This window comes from Colossoma macropomum, unplaced genomic scaffold, assembly GCF_904425465.1.
Source record: "Colossoma macropomum unplaced genomic scaffold, Colossoma_macropomum, whole genome shotgun sequence".
Classification (NCBI taxonomy): Eukaryota; Metazoa; Chordata; class Actinopteri; order Characiformes; family Serrasalmidae; genus Colossoma; species Colossoma macropomum.
In genome coordinates, this window is record NW_023494807.1 from 30,466 (window position 1) to 50,000 (window position 19,535).

Sequence of the window (19,535 nt, forward strand, 5' to 3'; positions counted from 1 at the left end):
TTTTTTAATGATTATTGGAAATCTGCGCTCTGACTGGCGAACTGGGAAAAATAGCATTTAATTAACTACAACAAACAGAGCCGATAATCTAAGAGGAAATCTCCGTCTTAACCCAGCCTCACCTCTAACGGTCGTGACAGCTCTACTTATGGGACCAAGATCAGATCAGCTTCTCCTGTCTTGCAGCACTGCTTCTTTCATTCTGCCTGTAAAGCCTGCTGGGTCACTGTTTCCCAAGTCAGACTCTGGGAAGCCCCTAGATGGTCCAGTTTTGCTCCATTCCAGCTCGTAATGCATCTGAACCAAGCAGTCAGGAGCCAAACACATGGTTCAGGTGTGATGAATCTCAAAAACAGACGACTGTTTTAAAAGCACTGCTGCAGTTGTTGCACACTTTCTGCACTAGTTTGTTCATCCTGCAGAGGGCGCCATCTAACTGCACCCCACACCCTTTAGATGAAGATAAACAGCCACTATTTGATCTCTATGTGGTCAGCTTCCTTTGTCTGGTGCTTTTCTGTAACTCTGGTAAAGTTACCGTCTCAGCCAGAGTCTCAGTCTCATTCATCTGAATATTCAAACCCCGCATCAGAATCTGATCCTGTAAAGTGTAGAAACTCTTTCATGGCCAGAAGGAGAAACTGTATAAATCTAAAACCACACTTGTACAGGATGTGACACTCAAGCAGAAGCTCCAGCAGTGGATATGGTTGTCTAAGGGTTTAAACTGATTTGATTCCTTAGGATTGTATTGAATTTGCACCATAAAATCTCAAACTTTACCACAACTTGATTCAATATAATCAGACGCAGGTAGCACATACAGCCATACAACACATGGAACAGTAATCAGGTAACTGTATTCTGCTATAGTGACAGAAAAGCAGTAATCAGATTACAGATACATTACATAAAGAGGGTGTTTACTAGCAGGATCACTAAAACTACTCCTGCATGTCTGATTTATTTTTTAAATAGTTATTTACCCACCCCACATTAGATTTTTTGAGTTGGACCTTCTTTTTGAACTTTAAAGGAACAGAAAATTGATGCTACTTTAATATAGTAACCCTTTGGATTCAGTTACAGGTTAACAGGTAATCAAAATATATTTGTAAAGGGCCACGTCACGGAAAACCAAATTTCTCTTGCTTTTTTGAAAGGGAAGATTTTGATGTGGTGATGTAGTTCGATGTAGATTTAACTATTAAAGTTTAAAAAAACAGTTTAAAAAATGTTCACATACAGCCCATATATGAAAACTAACTGCAAAAACAGCCTGTTTTGAATTCACCAGTTTTGTGATGTCACAAAATCCTTCACTTTGATGTATATCCACCTATTCAGCCATAAAGCAGCACAGCTACAGAGACGGAGACGGAGGTTAGAGATGGTCATGTAAAAATGAGTTATGACCACTTTTGTACATACAACTATACAAATACTATAAGTATTTGTTTGTGTGTGTGTGTTTGTGTGTGTGTGTGTGTGTGTGTGTGTGGTGGTGGTGGTGGGGGGGTAAAATAAAAATATATAAGTATATAGGCCCTTTAAAGACACCCACCCCCACTGCAATGCAGAATTATTTCTAAAAACACTGTGAATGGAGTATTTTGGAAATTTTATATTGGCCAAAATGAGCCTATATTATTTGTTTATGAACATAATAACTGATTATAATCTATTCTAATATTTTAAAGTCAGTGCAGTTGAACCATCACCTTCAGATCACGGCATCATGATACTGTTTTACATCAGCCTGAAAAGCTGTGCAGCTCCCCATTATGGTCTGAACATGTCACCCAGACAGTAACAGAGGCCTGGCCTGTGATACACTCAGAGCACAGCAGGGCAGAAGCAGATGAACAGAGGAATCATGGGAGAAATCAGCCTCTGCCTGCTTCTGATAACACATCAGCCTGACACGGACAGGAAATTAAAACCGGGAAAGAGGATACGCGCCAGGACAGAAAGTGCAGGGACCTCATCTGTCAATCAAGTGTCCGGGGCAGGAGATCGAGTAGATCGTTAGCACCGAATAAAACTGCCTAAGGATTCTCGCTGTCGTCTCTCACGTTTTCCATCTGCATCTCATTTTTTTACGCTGTTCTCGATGATCTGCACCTTCACCTGACTGTAAACGGGAACGGCTCCCAGAGACAATCTCCAAAGCTGGATTCCAGCTGGACAGTCTCTGCTAACGAGGGCCAGAACATGTGGAGAAGTCAAAACGAATACGGAATCATCTTGTGTTCGAAGACGTGACTTTAGGCCTTCTTGGTTTTCCTCCAGAAACTGACACTAAATCAGCCGCGGGACTGGAGGAAGAGTCCTGAAGCGCATTTACTGTGTAGAAGAGCTTATGAAGCTAATCGTTTCCCCTTTTTACTGATCCACAGGAATGTTAACAACTTATAAATTCAATCACCAAAGCTGCATCCAAACTGGACAGCTATCGCTAACACAGCCCAGAGTTTGTGGTCACAACAAAAAATAATTTTTGATTCAAACAATACAAATAAAACACATTCAGATCTACAACTTTCAGCCATCCTGACCTTCGCCCAGCTCCTCACGCTGTTACAGCCGTAATCCATACGGGTGAACAGCTGACCTGAAGGGTTAGACAGTGTATTTTCTTTATGGAAGAGCTTATTATGGAGCTAAACTCAGACGTGCTGAGGAACATCAAGGTCACCTGGGTTTAGAGATAAGGCCCAACCCCCCAGGGCTGTGACTGACACCCTGCTGTCTGGGGCAGTCAGGGTTAGGCTGATTCAGACTTTGGGTTAGCGTTAGCCTCATATTTCGGTTTGGAGTTAGTTCAGGTTTTGGTTCAGCCTCACCACGACATTATGGCAAAGTCTAACAGCTGATTTAGATTATACTGCAGAACTGCTTACAGTGCAGAAATTAGCACAGACAGTCACGACACACGAACAGCACATTCACACATCTACACCCATCCCAGAGACGGAGGATCTGCAGGGATCCACGACTGAAAAGAGGAGAGACTCTCAGGTTGGTGTGTGTCTGACTGCAACGGCTAACCAACAGCTAATCCACACAGGATAGCCAATCCAGCTGTCGACGTCAACACCTGGCCGATTACTGGCTAATCCGCAGAGGCTAGCCTGTTTAGCCATAGACTACAATGGCTAGTCTTTTAATAGCAAAGCGATGCATCGGTCAACTTTAAATCCAACTCAATGGCTAGCCAAAAGCTAATCCTCAAAAGCTAGTGCAGCTGTTGACTTCGATGGCTGTCAGTTCAGTGGCAAAGCAATGCAATGGACTCTCACAGCAGCATATAATTACTTGCTGACAATCAGCAGCCAATTATTTACCAATATATGGGAAAATGATTTATTATTAATGAATAGCAGAGTGGATAACAGCCCAGCCCCACACATGAACGAGCAGAGCTTGATTCCCTGTCCAAACAAGCACAGCAGTGATTATATCTTTGAAGCACATCAATCACATCTACGCCAATAAAACAATGTCACAATAAGAGTCATTCTTCATTAAGCTGCTGATGTGAATGACTCTAGATTAGAGTTGCAAAATAAGATCAAGACATCATCTGAAAAAATATTAACACAAAATAATGTAAAAGAGTTCAGTAACTGAAAAGGTACTATTTAAAAGGGTCCATAACACAGAAAACTTATTTTCTGATAACTTCTATTCTGAACGTACAGTTTACAGTCTAAGAGTTTCAGCCTGGACTGCTTTTTGAATGAGGTGCAAAACAGGACAGCCAATAAGAAAACAGGTAATTTATGTATATTTTAAAAGGTACAGTAACAAAAACAGCATGTTTAATTCTAAAGAGAGGTAGAGAATCACGATGCATTTTTGGTGCATAAAACTGAACAACGCCATCAGTGGACCTTCAGAAGGAAAAATAAAATATGAGAAAATGTAGGATACGCACACTTTAAATAAATAATTACTGACATATAAAGAAGAGCTGGAGTTTCCAGACGGTGCAAAACAAACCAAACAAAAAGCAGAGTTTTTGATTCAGCATTACTACATACTTAACATTGTTTATGAATATACATTTAACTACGCATTTTTAACTGTACATTATATTACAAACGAGTGCTATTATCAATCTCTCTCTCTCTCTCTCTCTCTCTCTCTCTCTCTCTCTCTCTCTGGGTAATCTCCACTGGTCCTCTCTCAGCCCTTTACTCCTCCTGGGTGAGGAACTGCAGTGCTAACAGGTCAAACTTGTTAAAAGTCCTCATTGTCAGTAAAGTCTGCTGTATCTCTCACAGCACACACTGCGTCTGGAGATAAACACCCGGAGCCCAACCCGTCTCCACAGCTCACACACCACCAGACACACGACTGAGCGAGCTGGGATGCCCCTCCCTCCTCGGGTTCGTCCTGTAGACGGGTGTGGTGAGCAGGAGGTGTAGAGATCCCAGCAGCTCTGAACCACACGCTGCACTGTCTCCCACTCATGGGCTGTACTTCAGCACACCCTCCCCAAAACATACTGATGTCCAATTATATACAAGTATTTCGTCCCATGTTAAATTCCAAAGAGTAAATATTGAATGTTTTTATGAATAAACAAAAGCATCATTCTTTTTCCCTGTGGTCATTTCCATGACCTAAACATAAGCCAAGTCCATGAGATGATTCACATCTGAAAAATAAAAACATGTCTTATTCAAATAAACAGACACTGATGGGTTTGGACGTCCATATATTCACATAATCTCTCCCACTGCCCTCTGTGTGTCAGACCTGTGGGAAACACTGTGCTGTTATTTATAAAAATGAACCAGCAGAAACCTGGACGCCTGGATTTGTCTGTACTTTTGTTCATATTTTGTGCAAAAACAGTTCATTACTAATGGAAACAAATGATGGAAGCTGATCAGGCCTGTGCTCAGACGCTTCATATATGAATGTGAATTAAACCTCATTTCATTTTAAGCAATAACTGCAAACATGACAGAGATGCAGTGTAATCATGTTTCAGTGTTTAAGCACTGAGCGCTACAGCCTAAGGAGAAATCTAGGGTCGTATTGCACAACTTAAGATCCGAGAGGTCAAGATAAGATTTCTCACAGATTCATATTACAGAAGCAAATCTGATCTTAATTTAGCAATCTTCTTATTTTACAGCATCTTATCTCCAGTTAGGAGATCTTAACCTGCTCGATCAGAGTCGACAATCAACTGTGGTGTCTGTTGCCTAACAACCGACCATAAACACACAGCTGAAACGTAAACACGTCATCAGAATAATGTTAAAATGTGAGTTGAGCTGCTGTTACTGATGTAAAGAAGGTCAAACAGAACTAAAGTGTGCTAAACTGTAAGCTGTGAATACTGTGAGAGCACCCCCTGCTGTTTATCAGAGCGTCGCCGCTCCCCAGTTTCAGTCTCCATTTCCCAAACGCTTTAGCCGAGCGCGCTAACGTTACTCCTCCTAATAAACAGACACACGTTCAGCTCCGTCTCCTCATTATTCACCACCATCACTGTAATATTTCATCATCAACATTAACACACGAAGGTGATCAGAGGGGCGGTGGAGATCGAGTCTGCAGCGTCTGAGATCTTTAAAACGCAGAGTTAGAAAAGAAAATCATCTCACAGTGAAAGCAGCGTTTTACAGTAGGAATAAATGGAGCTCATTATGCTGGTAGTGAACTATGCTGCTGACTCAGCTGCCTAAAAACCATAGAAACGGACCTTAAACAGAAGTGAGGACCCTGTTGGGGTTCATCCTAAAGTTAGGACAGGATTTAGGAGGTTTAGTCTAGTTAGGATGTTTGTGTGATGCTGTTTTAATCATGAGATTATGAAGTCAGGAGCTGATATTCTGGAATAGCTACTGTCCTAAATTCAGTCCATACTGAAGTCGTCATGGAGACCAAACAGATCAGAGTTCAGAGTTAAGATGTTTCTGCAATACGACTCCTGAACTCCACCCTTCAGCATACAAGGCTGCAACATTACCCATTATGGCTGTTGTTTGCTAACTGTATTTGTGTTTACAGTAACAACTTGGTTTAGCAAGTTCTGGATATTTAAAATAATAAGTTATGTAACATAACACTTTCTTTCTCCCCCCAGTTTAGGGACGTGCAGCTCCAACCTGCTAGCTAGATCTCCTCTAATGACATGATGCTACCAAGCTGGGAGGGTGAAGGTTAGCACTGGCTTCCTCAGAGTCACATGAAGCCAACCAGCTCTGTTATACCAGTGTCACATGTGTGTACAACTCTGATAAATATTCCAGTACGCCAGCAGAGCTCTCTCCACGAAATACTGCATCCCAAAATTGGAAGGTGGTCACTTCAGTAGGACGTAAACACTGACAGAACTGGCTGGTGAGCTCTAAATAATGTAAGAGCCCCAGATTCAGGTCTTATATGGACAGATAAAAGATGACAAAATGAATAAAATTAATTTTGTACGCTGAAGCCTCATCAGCTTTCTCTGCTGGTCCTGCTGGTGGTTTGTCTACTTCATATTTCTAATGAAGTTAATTTAGAGCATAAATATCTTGATTAAAACAGTAACTCAGTCTCAGCCAAACAATCCGCACAGCATCAGCTTTTCAGACTCGCCTTTGGAGCCACGCTGTTTATTATTTAGTCAAACTGGCTCATATTACTGAATACTACTGTAATGAAAACAATAACTCACCTTTAGCAAATGCAGGGAAACACAGGTGTGTCTGGAAGAGACGCCTCCAACACTGACATTTTTAAAGTGAATTAAATTTTGTAAATTAAATTTAGCTTCGGAGATGAGTGGAAAACAAGACAGCTAAAACAGATGCTCAGCAGTGACTGGAGGGTTAAGGATAAAGGGGTGGGTCTTGAGATGGGTCTGACTGGCTCATTCTCTGATGTTGGCAGTCTAGTCACACCCCTTCGCTGTAGTACAGTACACAGCATTTGTCGTAACCTGGATATTAAACTGCATTTTACTATGAAGTGTATCAGGATGCAGTAGGTACTGGTACAGTACAGTACAGTACAGTATACAGTACAGTGTGCTGTTTCAAACACAGCCATTATCAGTATTTTATTGGTGGGATTTCCAGCACTGTGGTGATGCGTGACAAGTCATAGTTAATGGGGGGGGCGTGATCTCATGATTCAGAGCAGTGAAGCTCCTGGAACCTGAGCTGATCCGCTCGCTGTATTCCCAGGATGATGCTGAGCCTCGACTCGCTGGAATGGATCTTGAAGAATGTCCATATAAACACAACAGCGCACTCGTACAGTCTGGAGTTATAAGCGCTGGAGCTCAAATGTCTGCGCACATGCCTGAAGTGTCTACCACACCGATCAGCATCATCCCTAATTAGTCTTATTAATGAAAACTGATGATCGTTCAAGTTTCAATACGGCTGCTGCTCTTTTTAGTTATGGAACTTTTGTCCATTTTTATAGATAAAGTATGTCAGAGTGTCAGAAAACACATCTGTTTGAGAGTCTGAGTCTGTCTGAGAGTCTGTTTGAGGAAATAATCAGACACTGAACAGGCCTTGGCTGATTAGAATCTGGGGTAAGTGGAAAATTGTTTGAATTTGATGTTTGAGTGAACCGTGTCTCTGTCAGGGCTAAATCAGAGCAGCACTCACCGTGAGCTCCAGCGGAGACGACCGCCCCAGAATGTAGAATGAATTTTCAAAACAGAAAACAGGATGAATAGGAAACATATGCTGAAAGATTTGGCAGGAAAGTGAACATATGAGGTGATTTGGCTCAGAACCAGAGTCTTTTCTCCTCCTGCTGCTCTGTTCAGCTTTCCTCGGTCAATCTGCCGATCTGCCCCAACACCTTCGGGACAGACGAAGAGTTTGGGGAACCTGTCTCAGCCTGGTTCTGCGGTGCTGTGATAAGGCCTGGAAAATAGTCTTTCTAAATCTGAAACTAGTGCTGAACTAAGTCCAGAACAAGCAGGTGGAGCTTTTGGCTCACAGTGATTGGATAATCTGGGTCAAAGCAATGCGACTGTCTTAGGCCGGTATTTACATCTTTGCATCGTGTTTGTCAAAAGATGAGAAAACAAATAAGTAAATCTGTCCACAACAGGCTAACAAAGCTAACAAAATCTAGATCAAAACATGCCAGTCCATGTCATAAGAGTGAAAAATATGGAATAAATATCCACAGCACTGATGGTAAAACGACTGTACAGAAAAATGACTGTATAAGAGTATAAGAGTGAAGGCAGAACACTGTAAAATATACAGTATTAAACTGATATTGCAGTTTTAACTACAGCAGCCGTGTGGAGAAGTCATCAGCAAGACTCCTCTGTCAGACGGAAATGTGTGTCCAAATCTTTTCCCACACATACTTTACCCTTCCAGACAGCTCCTTCAAACACGTTCCCCAAGAAACCATAGAGAGATAGTTGGGCTAATGATGCTTACAAGGAATGACAGGCAGTGGGGGCCTGTTAGCTCTATGCTAATGCCAACAGCTGCCCATCGGCTTTCATTGGTCATTAACCACATCGATGTTTTTGAGTGAACCATCATTAATCTCAACCCGTCTGTCACTGGAAAACTCCCAGACAGAACTGTACATAAAGAGTTCATCCTAAAAGGCTGACGATGTCCAGGAACAAACGATGGCTAGCAGCGCCTGTTAGCTTTATACAGATCAGCTAATGCTAACTAGGAAAGTGCACAGGTACTCAAGTTCTCTGTCAACCAACTGAGGTGCCAGTATTTAAAGACAAAATCACTTCTCAGGTGTTCATTACGTTTCACTGTGGAAGGACAGAGAAAACACACAGGCTGACATTTGTGCTCCAATTTGTGGCCAAATATTTTAAAAAGTAGTACTTTTAAACCGAGACACGAGTGTTACGGGACTCAAGCGCAGAGAGGAAAACCTTAAATGAAAGAATGAGGCGATGGAGTGTGAACGGAGTGATTCTGTATGCTGGGGCTGAGGCAGCTCAGAGTCAGACTCGCCGGTGTACTGAAAGAGTTACTGCTGCAGCCCCGGGAAGCACAGACAGGAAAAACACCTCAATGAACAAATTAACTAAGGAATTAAAAAATAAAGAAAGGCAGACAAAACTTTCTGTTTGGCTTGAAGCCGTTTCTCGTTTAAGCCTTCTTTTTGTCTTTTAAGTAGTTTTGGGGCAATTTATACTTTTTTAGCCCTCTTTTCTTTTCTTTTCGTCTCGTCTCGTCTCGTCTCGTCTAAATATCCACCTGGGCTGTGTACCGTACCGGTCACCCCTCTACAAAGGTGTGACAAAGGGCTGCTGTTTGCCACAGCCTGAAGTAGAGGAGTCCACAGGTGTGTCAGGTTGGACATAATCAGCCCGAGGGCTTCTGGGACCCTTACAATGAGTGCCTAAACATGAGCATGTCTAGCTGAGGTTAGTGAGGTCCAGAAAATGTAAATATATTTATTTCACAAATAACATTTTGGCACATTGTCCACTGAGAAGACTGTCCACTGAGAAGACTGTCTCCACTTTGTGCAGAAGACAGTGAGTCCTTATGAGCATCTGACATGACACTCGTTAGCTCTGTTAGCCTCCGTTACTCTTCCAGTATGAAACTGTCCTTTAGTCGCTTCTAAGTAATGAACTCTCTGTTTTTTGTGTAACACCAGTGCCGTCACCTAAAAGATGAGCCTGCAGCCCAGTTAAGTTCAGCCATCGTTCTTCATTGCTGTTGTTTTTTCTTCCTGGTCGTTAACCAGCCGTCCATTCAAGATCTCTTATGGATAATCGAATAACAAAACTAGCTGGACTGCACATCCCTAATGCTGACTGCCCCGTTTTCTTTTATTTGTGAACGTGTTAATAGATCATCATTCGCCACACTAGCATTATCCCAGTGAGCTCATGCTAACAGGTTCCTGTTTGCTTCATTAATCATTAACCACATTAGAATTCTGTCTACAGTTGTGACTCCAATGACATCAGAAGTGGGTGTGTCTGTATTACTAGAAACATCGGACTGGTGGCTACTAGGTCATTAGCATGCTGCGCTTTGTTGCGATGCTAATAAATATTCAGCAAATTTACTTCCACAATGATTTACTTCCACAATCCCATTTTTCTCTTTGCATTCAGCACTTTTAGTCTTTTCTACCAAACATGCAGCCCATTTTTTTACCATTATGGCGACAAGCTTGGGCTAACAGATCCCCATGATTAGCAATTTTGCTAATATTCCTTTAACCCATCTTAACCCTTCTGCCTGTCTTTCTCTGCAGGAGAGCAGCTTCATCTCCAGGCCATCAGCTACCAGCACAATGCTGCCACCCTTCTGTGCCTGACTTCCTGCCATGATTTATGGCTGATGAATTTTCTATGTTCTCACCCAACAGAGGAATCATTCATCCTACAAGCAGAAGGCAGACGAGACTGCGCTTTGACTGCGGCGCTGAGGCCCATCAGAAGGCCTTGAGCTGAATGCGCTTTCTTATGCTAATAAACCCTCAAACCCTGGGCTCCGCAGGACGGGCAGTTCCCACATGGTGGATCGCTCAGACTGAGGGGCGGCCGGTGAGGAGAATGAGAAGAAAGACATGAGACAAGTGCAAAAAGACAGAGAAAGTTTCTCTCTCCGGCCTGCCGGAGGTCCGCCGACATCTGAAGCACTCGTGAAGGTTCTCTCCACCCAAACCGTGCTGTGGAGAACCCACAGACGCACGAGTTCTGTCCAAATACAGCTGTTCAAGCCTCGATCGCACACACACACAACACTGGCTCTACTTATAGCTCCTCAGGCGTGTTAGCGTAGATACACAGATGTATATTTAGACTGCATGTGTGGAAACAGACCCAAGGTTCGCCTCCGCTTCCTCGTACAGAACAGACGAGTGTGTTCCTGAAGTCCTGACGTTCACTGATGATCTGCCTGATCCAGTGTTCCAGCTCCCTGTTCTCCCTCTGTCCCCGCGGGGCCGGCAGGAACGTTAATCCCTTAAACTCCAGACTTCTTTTTTCATTTATGAATACTAAGACTTAATATTCAGTAACTATTATGAATTATTCAGTAATTACTGTGAATTATTCAGTAGCTACTGTAAATTACTGAGGATCTACTAAGAATTAGTCAGTAATTATTATTAATTATTGAAGAAGTAGTATAAATTATTTACTAACTATAATTTATTTAGTAACCACTAATTATTCAATATCTACAGTGAATTTAATTAGCACTACTAACTACTAAGATTTTTTCAGTCCTATTTTTCAGAAACTACTGTAAATTGTTGAGAACTAATATGAATTCTTTAGTATTATTAATTATTTAGCAACTCCTATAAATAACTATAAAATACACACTACATACTATGAATTATTAATTGAATAGTATGAATTATCCAGTAACTACTATGATTTTTCCAACTACTGTGAATAATTTTATAACTATTTTAAATTATATCGTAACTACTATGAATTATTTAGTAGCTACTATGACACTACATTAAATATTCATTATCTACTCTGAAGTATTCATTTGGGGTAAATGAGAAAAATTATGTAAATTGTATTTTCCACTTAACTATTCTTTAGTTCGGATAAGCAATCTAGACCCCCCTCCCCCCCCCGACCCCCCGCGCCTCCTTTCCTGGGCCTGCAGTCCGGACATTTCTTTTAAGGCCCCGTTGCCGTAGCGACTGGGATGATGTGTGGCCTGGGTGTAGCGGTGGGAAAGGATGGAGCTCTAATTAAGCAATTTGACATGGGCACTAGCCCCGAGACGGACTCCGGGGCTTTAGAGAAGAAAGTTCTACAAAGTTCTACACGTATGAAAAGAACTTCCAGCTCCCCTACTGGCAGCTTCAGCGCGCGACAGCAAAATCTATTCCTGAATTAATTGGGCCATAAAAGAACTGAAAAACATACGTCCCCTGTTTAGCATCTGAAAAACAGCTTCGCTGTGTTGCTGCATTTAGAGTCCGTCTAGTGTGTGTGCATGTGTGTGTGTGTGGGGTGTTTGGACAATTTCAGGGCGAAATTTCTTGACTTTGTAGTGAAGCTACAGAAAAATAGGGCTAACTTTATAAGACTAAAAACACACTAAAACTAAAGTCAAGGTTTTCTCAGGAAAGATTTCTGAGCAGATTAGATTTAATATAATCCACTTACACAAGGAGGGAGAAAGTCAAAGGAAAACGGGGCTCCTAATAACCGTGCAAGAGCTGGTCGACCCCAAAACTGCCCCATCAGATAAACAGCACTTAAAGCTTTCATCTCTGAGAGAGAGGAGAAAATCAAGCTGATCAGATCTGAAAACATCCACAGGTGTTTCTGTCCATCCTTCCACTGTGAGAAGACGACTCAGCGCTGTGGGTCTGAAAGGATGTGTAGCTGATCAAGAAGAACCTCACTGAGAAAAGGAGACGGACACATCAAACAAAGAAGCTGAACGATGGACTGACCACCCCAGAGTCCAGACCTCAACACCACTGAATGTGATTGATTACTTCAGTAAATGATCAACTCTGAGAGTTTGGGTGGTCTAACGCGTCGCGGCTGAGCTGTTGTTGCTCCTAGACTCCTCCATTTCACAGTAACAGCACTTACAGTTGACAGGAGCAGATCTAGCAGGACAGACATTCTACAGACTGACTCGTGGCAGAGGAGGCATGCTATAACAGAGCCATGTTTAAAGTCACTGAGCTCTTCAGTGAGACCCTCTACTGCCAGTGTTTGTCTATGGACTACAGTGCTTGTCTCCAAGGCGATGAGCCTAATTTTATCCACCTGTGAGTGATGGGTGTGGCCGAAACACCTGAACTCAATGATTAGGAGGTGTGTCCCAGTACTTATATATATACAAACACACACACACACAGACACACACACACACAGACACACACACACACAGACACACAGACACACACACACACACACAAACACACACACACACAGACACACACACACACAGACACACAGACACACACACACACAGACACACAGACAAACGTTTTTATCTTGTATTCTGTGTATTTACAGTTTGTATTTTGATGATTTCAGATGTGAAAAGAAGTGAACAAACCCTCTGCAGTAAACTAATCTAACAAATAACTATTTATAAATGTTAATGCTGAGTTACTTTATGTTTGGTTAACTTAAAAATACCACGACATATAGCATTAGACACGTTCGGACACTCTGTATCAGAACTCAGTAACACCCTTTTTGGCAGATATCCCAGCTCACAAATGCTTTTCATAGCCTCTTTTTTTCATGTTGTTTCTGATCTTGTTTTGGAAATTTTCACCCACTCTTCTTTGCAGCTGCTAGTTCTGTTTAAGATTGACAGATTGTCAATGATGTTCAAGTCAGGAAATTGTGGAGAAGTTCACGGATTTTAAGGTATGTTTTGGATCACTGTCCTGTTAAGGCCAGCCTCGTTTCAGCTTTAGTTTCTTGACCGACGGAATCGAATATTAGTCACACAACCCCAAACCATAATAGTACCACCTCCATGTTTAACAGTTGGCAGGGTGTTCCTTTCATCAAATTCTGCTCCCTTTTTATCTCCAAACACATCTTTGGTGATTGTGGCCATAGAGTTCCCTTTTAGACAGGGGAAATGTGAGTTGGAAGCGCTTTAATACCTTTTTAGGCACCAAATGTGCTCATTGTAAGATCCTTAGTCAGCTGCTTAAAAGACCCCACGGTTGTTGAGTGTTAGAACAATCACCGAAGAGTCCGAATCCATTACACTCTGGAATTTTCCTTGCTGGAAATTCCTAATTATAGTACTTTGCCTGCTTAACCAGTTCTAATGAGTCAGTTAAGGCCTGATGAGTTAATTCGGGTATGAGGTGTCCAAAAAAGGGGGGCTAACAAAGTACGTAGATAAACAGATGGACTACAGTCTGTAACATTTCACACTCTGGAATGTCCAGGTTACACAGATCCAGCCCACCAGTCCAGCTAATCCTCTAGTGGCAGCATGTTGTGGAAACTGCATTTAAAGTGTCCACATAGTTTTTCATCTTTTTTGTGGTCAGTCTGGCTGTTTTGCTTGGTCTTTATCCACCTGCTGGATTATAGCTGCAGCAACGGTGACAAGATGAGCTCCATCAGAGCTCAGTCAGAGTCACAGATGACCTGCCAAAATGGCGGCAGGGCGTTCTCAGTGACATAACAGAAAACTATGAACAAGTTATAAACGCAGTATTAGAGCTGAATTAGTATGAAGGCGCTTGAGGAAGCCGAGGCGATATGTACTGTCCTACTGTCCTATACCTCATAACTCATAACTGACAGTTTGATTGTTTGATTTCATGCAGTGATGCTGGCTGCTCGCTAATGACAATGCTAATTGTAAATGACTGCCATGATTTTATCACATATTTCATACTGTGTCCCACTCTGGGGTCAGGCTTCCCAATCAGTAATTAAACCTAGAGCGCTGCTATTTAAACAGGCTTTGAAAATAATAGACCAATAACCCCCGAGACGACATCACTGTGCAATTAAAAATACATCACTTACTGAGCTTTGATGACTTAATGAATTTTTAAAACTGAATCAGTCGCGTCGCTCAGCAGCAACCCAGGAATCCACATCCTGTCTTTACATATCTAACCCGCCATCTAAGGGGGGATTCAACATCTTCATAGCGGAGGAAATGGCTTAATTCGGACCTGAATATGTCCCGTATATATGGGATTATATATATATATATATATATATATATATATATATATATATATATATATATATATATAAAACAAAACCTTGTATCTCCATTTTTGTCCTTTTACAAAACAGAGGGATCATCGTGTCTTAATATATAAGATTATATAAGAGTTTATGTGAGCAGTCAAATGTGTCTATGAAGTCTTTTATAATGGCTTCAAATGTGCCTCAGCATTGTTTTAAAACCAGAACTACCTGTTCTATAATCGCCGCTTCAGGACTTATACGGAATTGATAAAACTTGCACACAACATCACAACAGCATCAGAACTCGTCTTTTCCACGGACCAAAGAAGTTCTGCTGAGAGGGGACGACGGTTCATCCTGACATTGGCCTGTTTACACGTCTTTGGTCTGCACTGCCTTCATACTTCAAATGAACCGCATTAGAGTTCATTTAAATCAGACCAAACCTGCTGAGTCTGAACTCACCCTAACACACTTCATGTAGGCTTTTCCGTTAATTTGTCCTCTGTATGCTGCGTCATTGCTGTGTCTGTACCTGTCAGTCACAGCCTTCATAAACGCCTCCAGCAGCTGATCGTAGGCCGAGCCTCGGATCCGCCTGTGCCTCAACCCGATATACAGAGGATCCTTCAGGAGCTCCTACAGAGAGAGCGAGAGAGAGAGAGAGAGAGAGAGAGAGAGGGACAGAGAGAGAGAGAGAGAGAGAGAGACACTTTTCCACTGATTTGTAAGGGTCATTTAACAAAGACACACAAGCACCCGTGACACGGCACGGTCAGCACAATCCATCCACCTTTAATGTGAAACGTGTGTGCTGGTCTGTTTCCCGTCGCTGAGAGACGATCTGCTCTGTTCAGACAGCATCACTCAGCTCCACCTCAGCTAATCAGCTAATAGCGTCCAACACACAGCAGCTCAGAGGAGGAAGCTTCTCTTTCCGCTTCCTCTCAGTGGCTGTGAATTTTTTCTATGTGAATGAATGAATTCCAGAGGTAAATCTTTGGAGCTGGGCTTTGGCTTCTGGCTATAAATGTCAAAACACAGTAAAAAAAGAGAAAAGCATCTCTGTGAAGGTGTGAACTTCTGCTAGCACCCCTATAGGATTCTAGTAGTAGTAGTAGTTAGCTAATGGCTATACGTCACTGGATATTCACATGAATACTTCTGTCAGTTCTAGATTAAACATAGACATTTAAAGCGTGTAAAAGACTTTCCATGTTTTATTTGGAACTTGAAAGAAAGAAAACTGATCATAAAACAAATATAATGACTCTTGTGCATCTTAAACAGTGGACAGTGAGTTTAAGTCCAACCAATGTTCTTTAGTCTCTTACGTTTCAGGTTTACAGTGAATCTTGCAGTTAGTACTCAAACTAATGGAGGAGCTGTTTAGCCTGTTAGCTCTCTTTTAGCCTGTTGACTGTCTTTTAGCCTCTGACACACAGGATTCCAGTATATTTCCCAGAAGGCCTAGAGTGATCCCACCCACTGCAAATCTAAACGTGATTGGCTGATTCCTAATTATGTTAGTAGTTAATCTGAGGCATTAGGCTTTAATTACAGCTCCTGAAGTTCTAACCAATAGGAGAGCTCGCTTGACCGTATCAAAAAATCTGACTGGAAATTAACTATTTTGTTTCCAACCAAAACTTACAACCTACAATACTTTCGAAAGTTAAATACATTCAAATACATTCAGCTGCACTGCCACAGAACCAGCCGGTGGGATGAGCTAACAACATAGCTAACATAGCTATTTGCTGATTGGTTCTATGTTTAATGTCGATATTGTGTCACAACACCTGCTGCGTTATTTCAACCCGAAAACAATGAAATTCAGTTCACTCTGACAGATATAAATGACTGCCTCAGCTGTATTAACAGGCTGTGCTACTTCAGCCATGTTTACTAAACCTGCTGCATTAAGCTTTCCGTCTGAGAAATCTGGCCAGTCGTTCATTTTGCTTTAAAACAGCCAATTCATTAGCAGTGTCCACCCTGCGCCAGCGTTTCTCGACCCTCCAGCTTCACAGACACATCAAACAAAAGCTTTGAAAAACTTTTAAACAAAAACTATTTATATTTTTCAATGTTTCTTTCTTCTAAATTGCCCAGGGTAACAGGTAGGTGGCGCCTCAGTGCCCAGTAATGGTTGAAATTTCCCTGTTCAGTAAAATGAATCAAACTTCCCATCCCTGCCGTCCATTGTGACACAAAAGCACATGACCAAAAATGTATGAAACGTGTTTCTTCTTCCATAATAACATTATTATTAATAATAATATTATTATGTCTGTATGTAAATTGTCTTCTGTCTCTTTAAATTGTTCATGGCTTATTATAATATCAGGCCTCAGACACTACAGCTGATGATTAGCGGCCTGGCAGTGCTAAGTCCTGATTCCTTTGTAGACACTCAAGAGTTTGTGTTGTGTTTCTGACGCCATGCTGTGATTCAGCTCTGCATTTCTCAGCTAATTACACCAAACTGTGAACAAGTAAATGTTTGCCGTAATCTGAGTCGGGTCGTCTCCGCCTGAGCGCCAAAACATGAGCAGAGAAACAAGACAGTGACAGAAATCTAGAATAATCCGTTTGAACAGCCCAGTTTGAGCAGTACCGTTACCTCACAGCTGTGATATCCCCCAGCAGGTGTTTGGAAAAGCCCTGTTAGCATTAATGTAGACAACCAGCCAAGACTTGTTTAGTGTCTTTGTTTCTATCTATAGAAAACTAATGGAGATCAGAAGTATCAGGAGCTTTTCTACACTAATTAGCACAATACAAATCACCACACACTCGTCTCAAACTGCTCAGGTTGATGACCATTTACTACATGGTGCTGCCATATGGCAACGAGTTTCCATTTTTTTGCCTAACTGCACCATAAAAGTCATTTCTTATGCATAACAACTTCAAGAAAAACATAAATACACAATCTGTGGGAGGTTACATTTTTTCCAAAAATGACACCAGTATAGATGCTACAGGCTTTCTGTAAATGCTAAAATATATTTGTTGCCATATGGCAACAGCACGCTACATCTGCAATGCATACAATGGGGCTAAATGATCACACTGGACACTTACATTTTCACTTCAATTATTTTAATAAACTTATGTACTAAATATATTCATCTCTTTTGTAATATATAAGTTGATCTTATCAATATAATTACTTTTATATGTCATAAGACTTCTACTGTCCCCGGTCTGGGGAGCCCACACTATACACATTTTTGTGCTTTCCCTCATCTAGCATATCTGATTCAACTCCTTAAATAACTAACAAGGCCCTCTTGTGCTCGGTCAGGATCAGTAAACTAGGAAAACAAAAATGTGCAGCATGGGGACCTCAGGACGGACTTTGGGAACCCCTAACTTGTGCATAAATGACCAATAAACATTTCTTTTTCAGGCCTGCATGATGTAAGAGGCCACTGTCCAATCCCACTCTATGCATTGCAGATTGCAGCTCCATTGCTGCATGCAAAGTAACACCCCCCACCTTTTTTTTCAAAAGTGCCTTTAGATTTCTATTAATTACGCCGTTGCCATTCTGCTATCAACGAAAGTGAACAAAAGTACATCGCTGTAACCTGGAGCCTCAATTTTGTTTGTCTTTTTGCCCATTGTTGTAGATATCAGTGTCATACGGTGTCAGAAACTACAGAGTATGTACTTCGTCCATTTTTCATGACAGCAGTGTTGGTTCCTGGTTTGGGCGCTTCTTGTTTTTGGGTTTGTATCTGGCTGCTTTCCTGAAAAACAGTGGGACGCTCTCTTCAGGTGAAGGCAAACAAGTTCAAGTATCTGAGTGTGTTCTGTGTGATTCTGTCAAATGGCCTGACTCAGTGTTGTGGTCTCTGCACTGTTCTGTGGTCAGTCCAGAAACAGAAGCTCACTCTTCAGACCAATTTCTCTTTGTACCAGTCAATCTGAGTCCCGACCTTCATGAGCTACGCATGACCAAAAGAAATGAGCTTCCTCCACAGGGCTGCTGGGAAATCTGCCACTGTGACCCTCAGCAGGAGAAGTGGAAGGAAGAGGAGACGCTATCAGATATGCCTGCAGAAAGCTTTATGACCACAACTACAATTACTGGACTGAAGCTTATAAAAGGACCCGGTGAGGAGTTGGTGAAATGGTGCCGTGGCCTGTAGAGAACCTCTCACAGAGCTGGACACAAAACACCTTCATTACTTGCTCATCCTGTTTAGATAAGCCCTCCAAAAACACTGATGGACATCCAAGCTTCAGTTTCTGCCAAAGAGCAACACACCTGACCCCAATGACCAAACAGCAACACACCTGACCCAAATGACCAAACAACAACACACCTGACCCAAATGACCAAACTGCACACTTAACTACAAGCAATACTGAGGCACTGGTCACACAGCAGTGCGAATCAGATTCGCTTCTTGATTTGGTCAAACTGATCTGCTCTGACAACTGTAAGTGCTACTATTATAAAATGGAAGTGTCTAGGAGTAACAACAGCTCAGCTAGAAGCAGTAGACCACCCAAACTCACAGAGTGGGACCACCGAGTGCTGAAATGCATAGCACATAAAAATCACCTGTACCTGTAACGTCACTCGCTTCACTGTTCCAAAATGCTTCTGGAAGCAACATCAGAACAAAATATACATACATTCTGCATACAAGCCAAAGATCATTAGCAATGCCTGGCGAACGCTATCAAACCGGAACGCAGAGCCAACAGTAGAGTTAGGTGGAGGAGGGATGATGGGCTGGGCTGTTTTTCAGGGTTTGGGCTCTCAGTTCCAGTGAAGGGTGATGTTGATGCTGCAGCACAAAGACATTTTACACAGTTATGGGCTTCCAGCTTTGTGTCAGCAGTTTGG

General features: G+C 42.0%; 1 protein-coding gene across 1 annotated transcript in view; it reads right to left on the minus strand.

Annotated features, from left to right (window-relative positions):
- Positions 1-19,535, minus strand: part of me1 (malic enzyme 1, NADP(+)-dependent, cytosolic) — a 125,089-nt gene that overhangs the window by 18,034 nt on the left and 87,520 nt on the right. Inside the window, exon 6 of the mRNA XM_036555791.1 lies at positions 15,201-15,304. Coding sequence (XP_036411684.1) covers positions 15,201-15,304 — 104 coding nt within the window. The remainder of the gene's footprint in view (positions 1-15,200; positions 15,305-19,535) is intronic.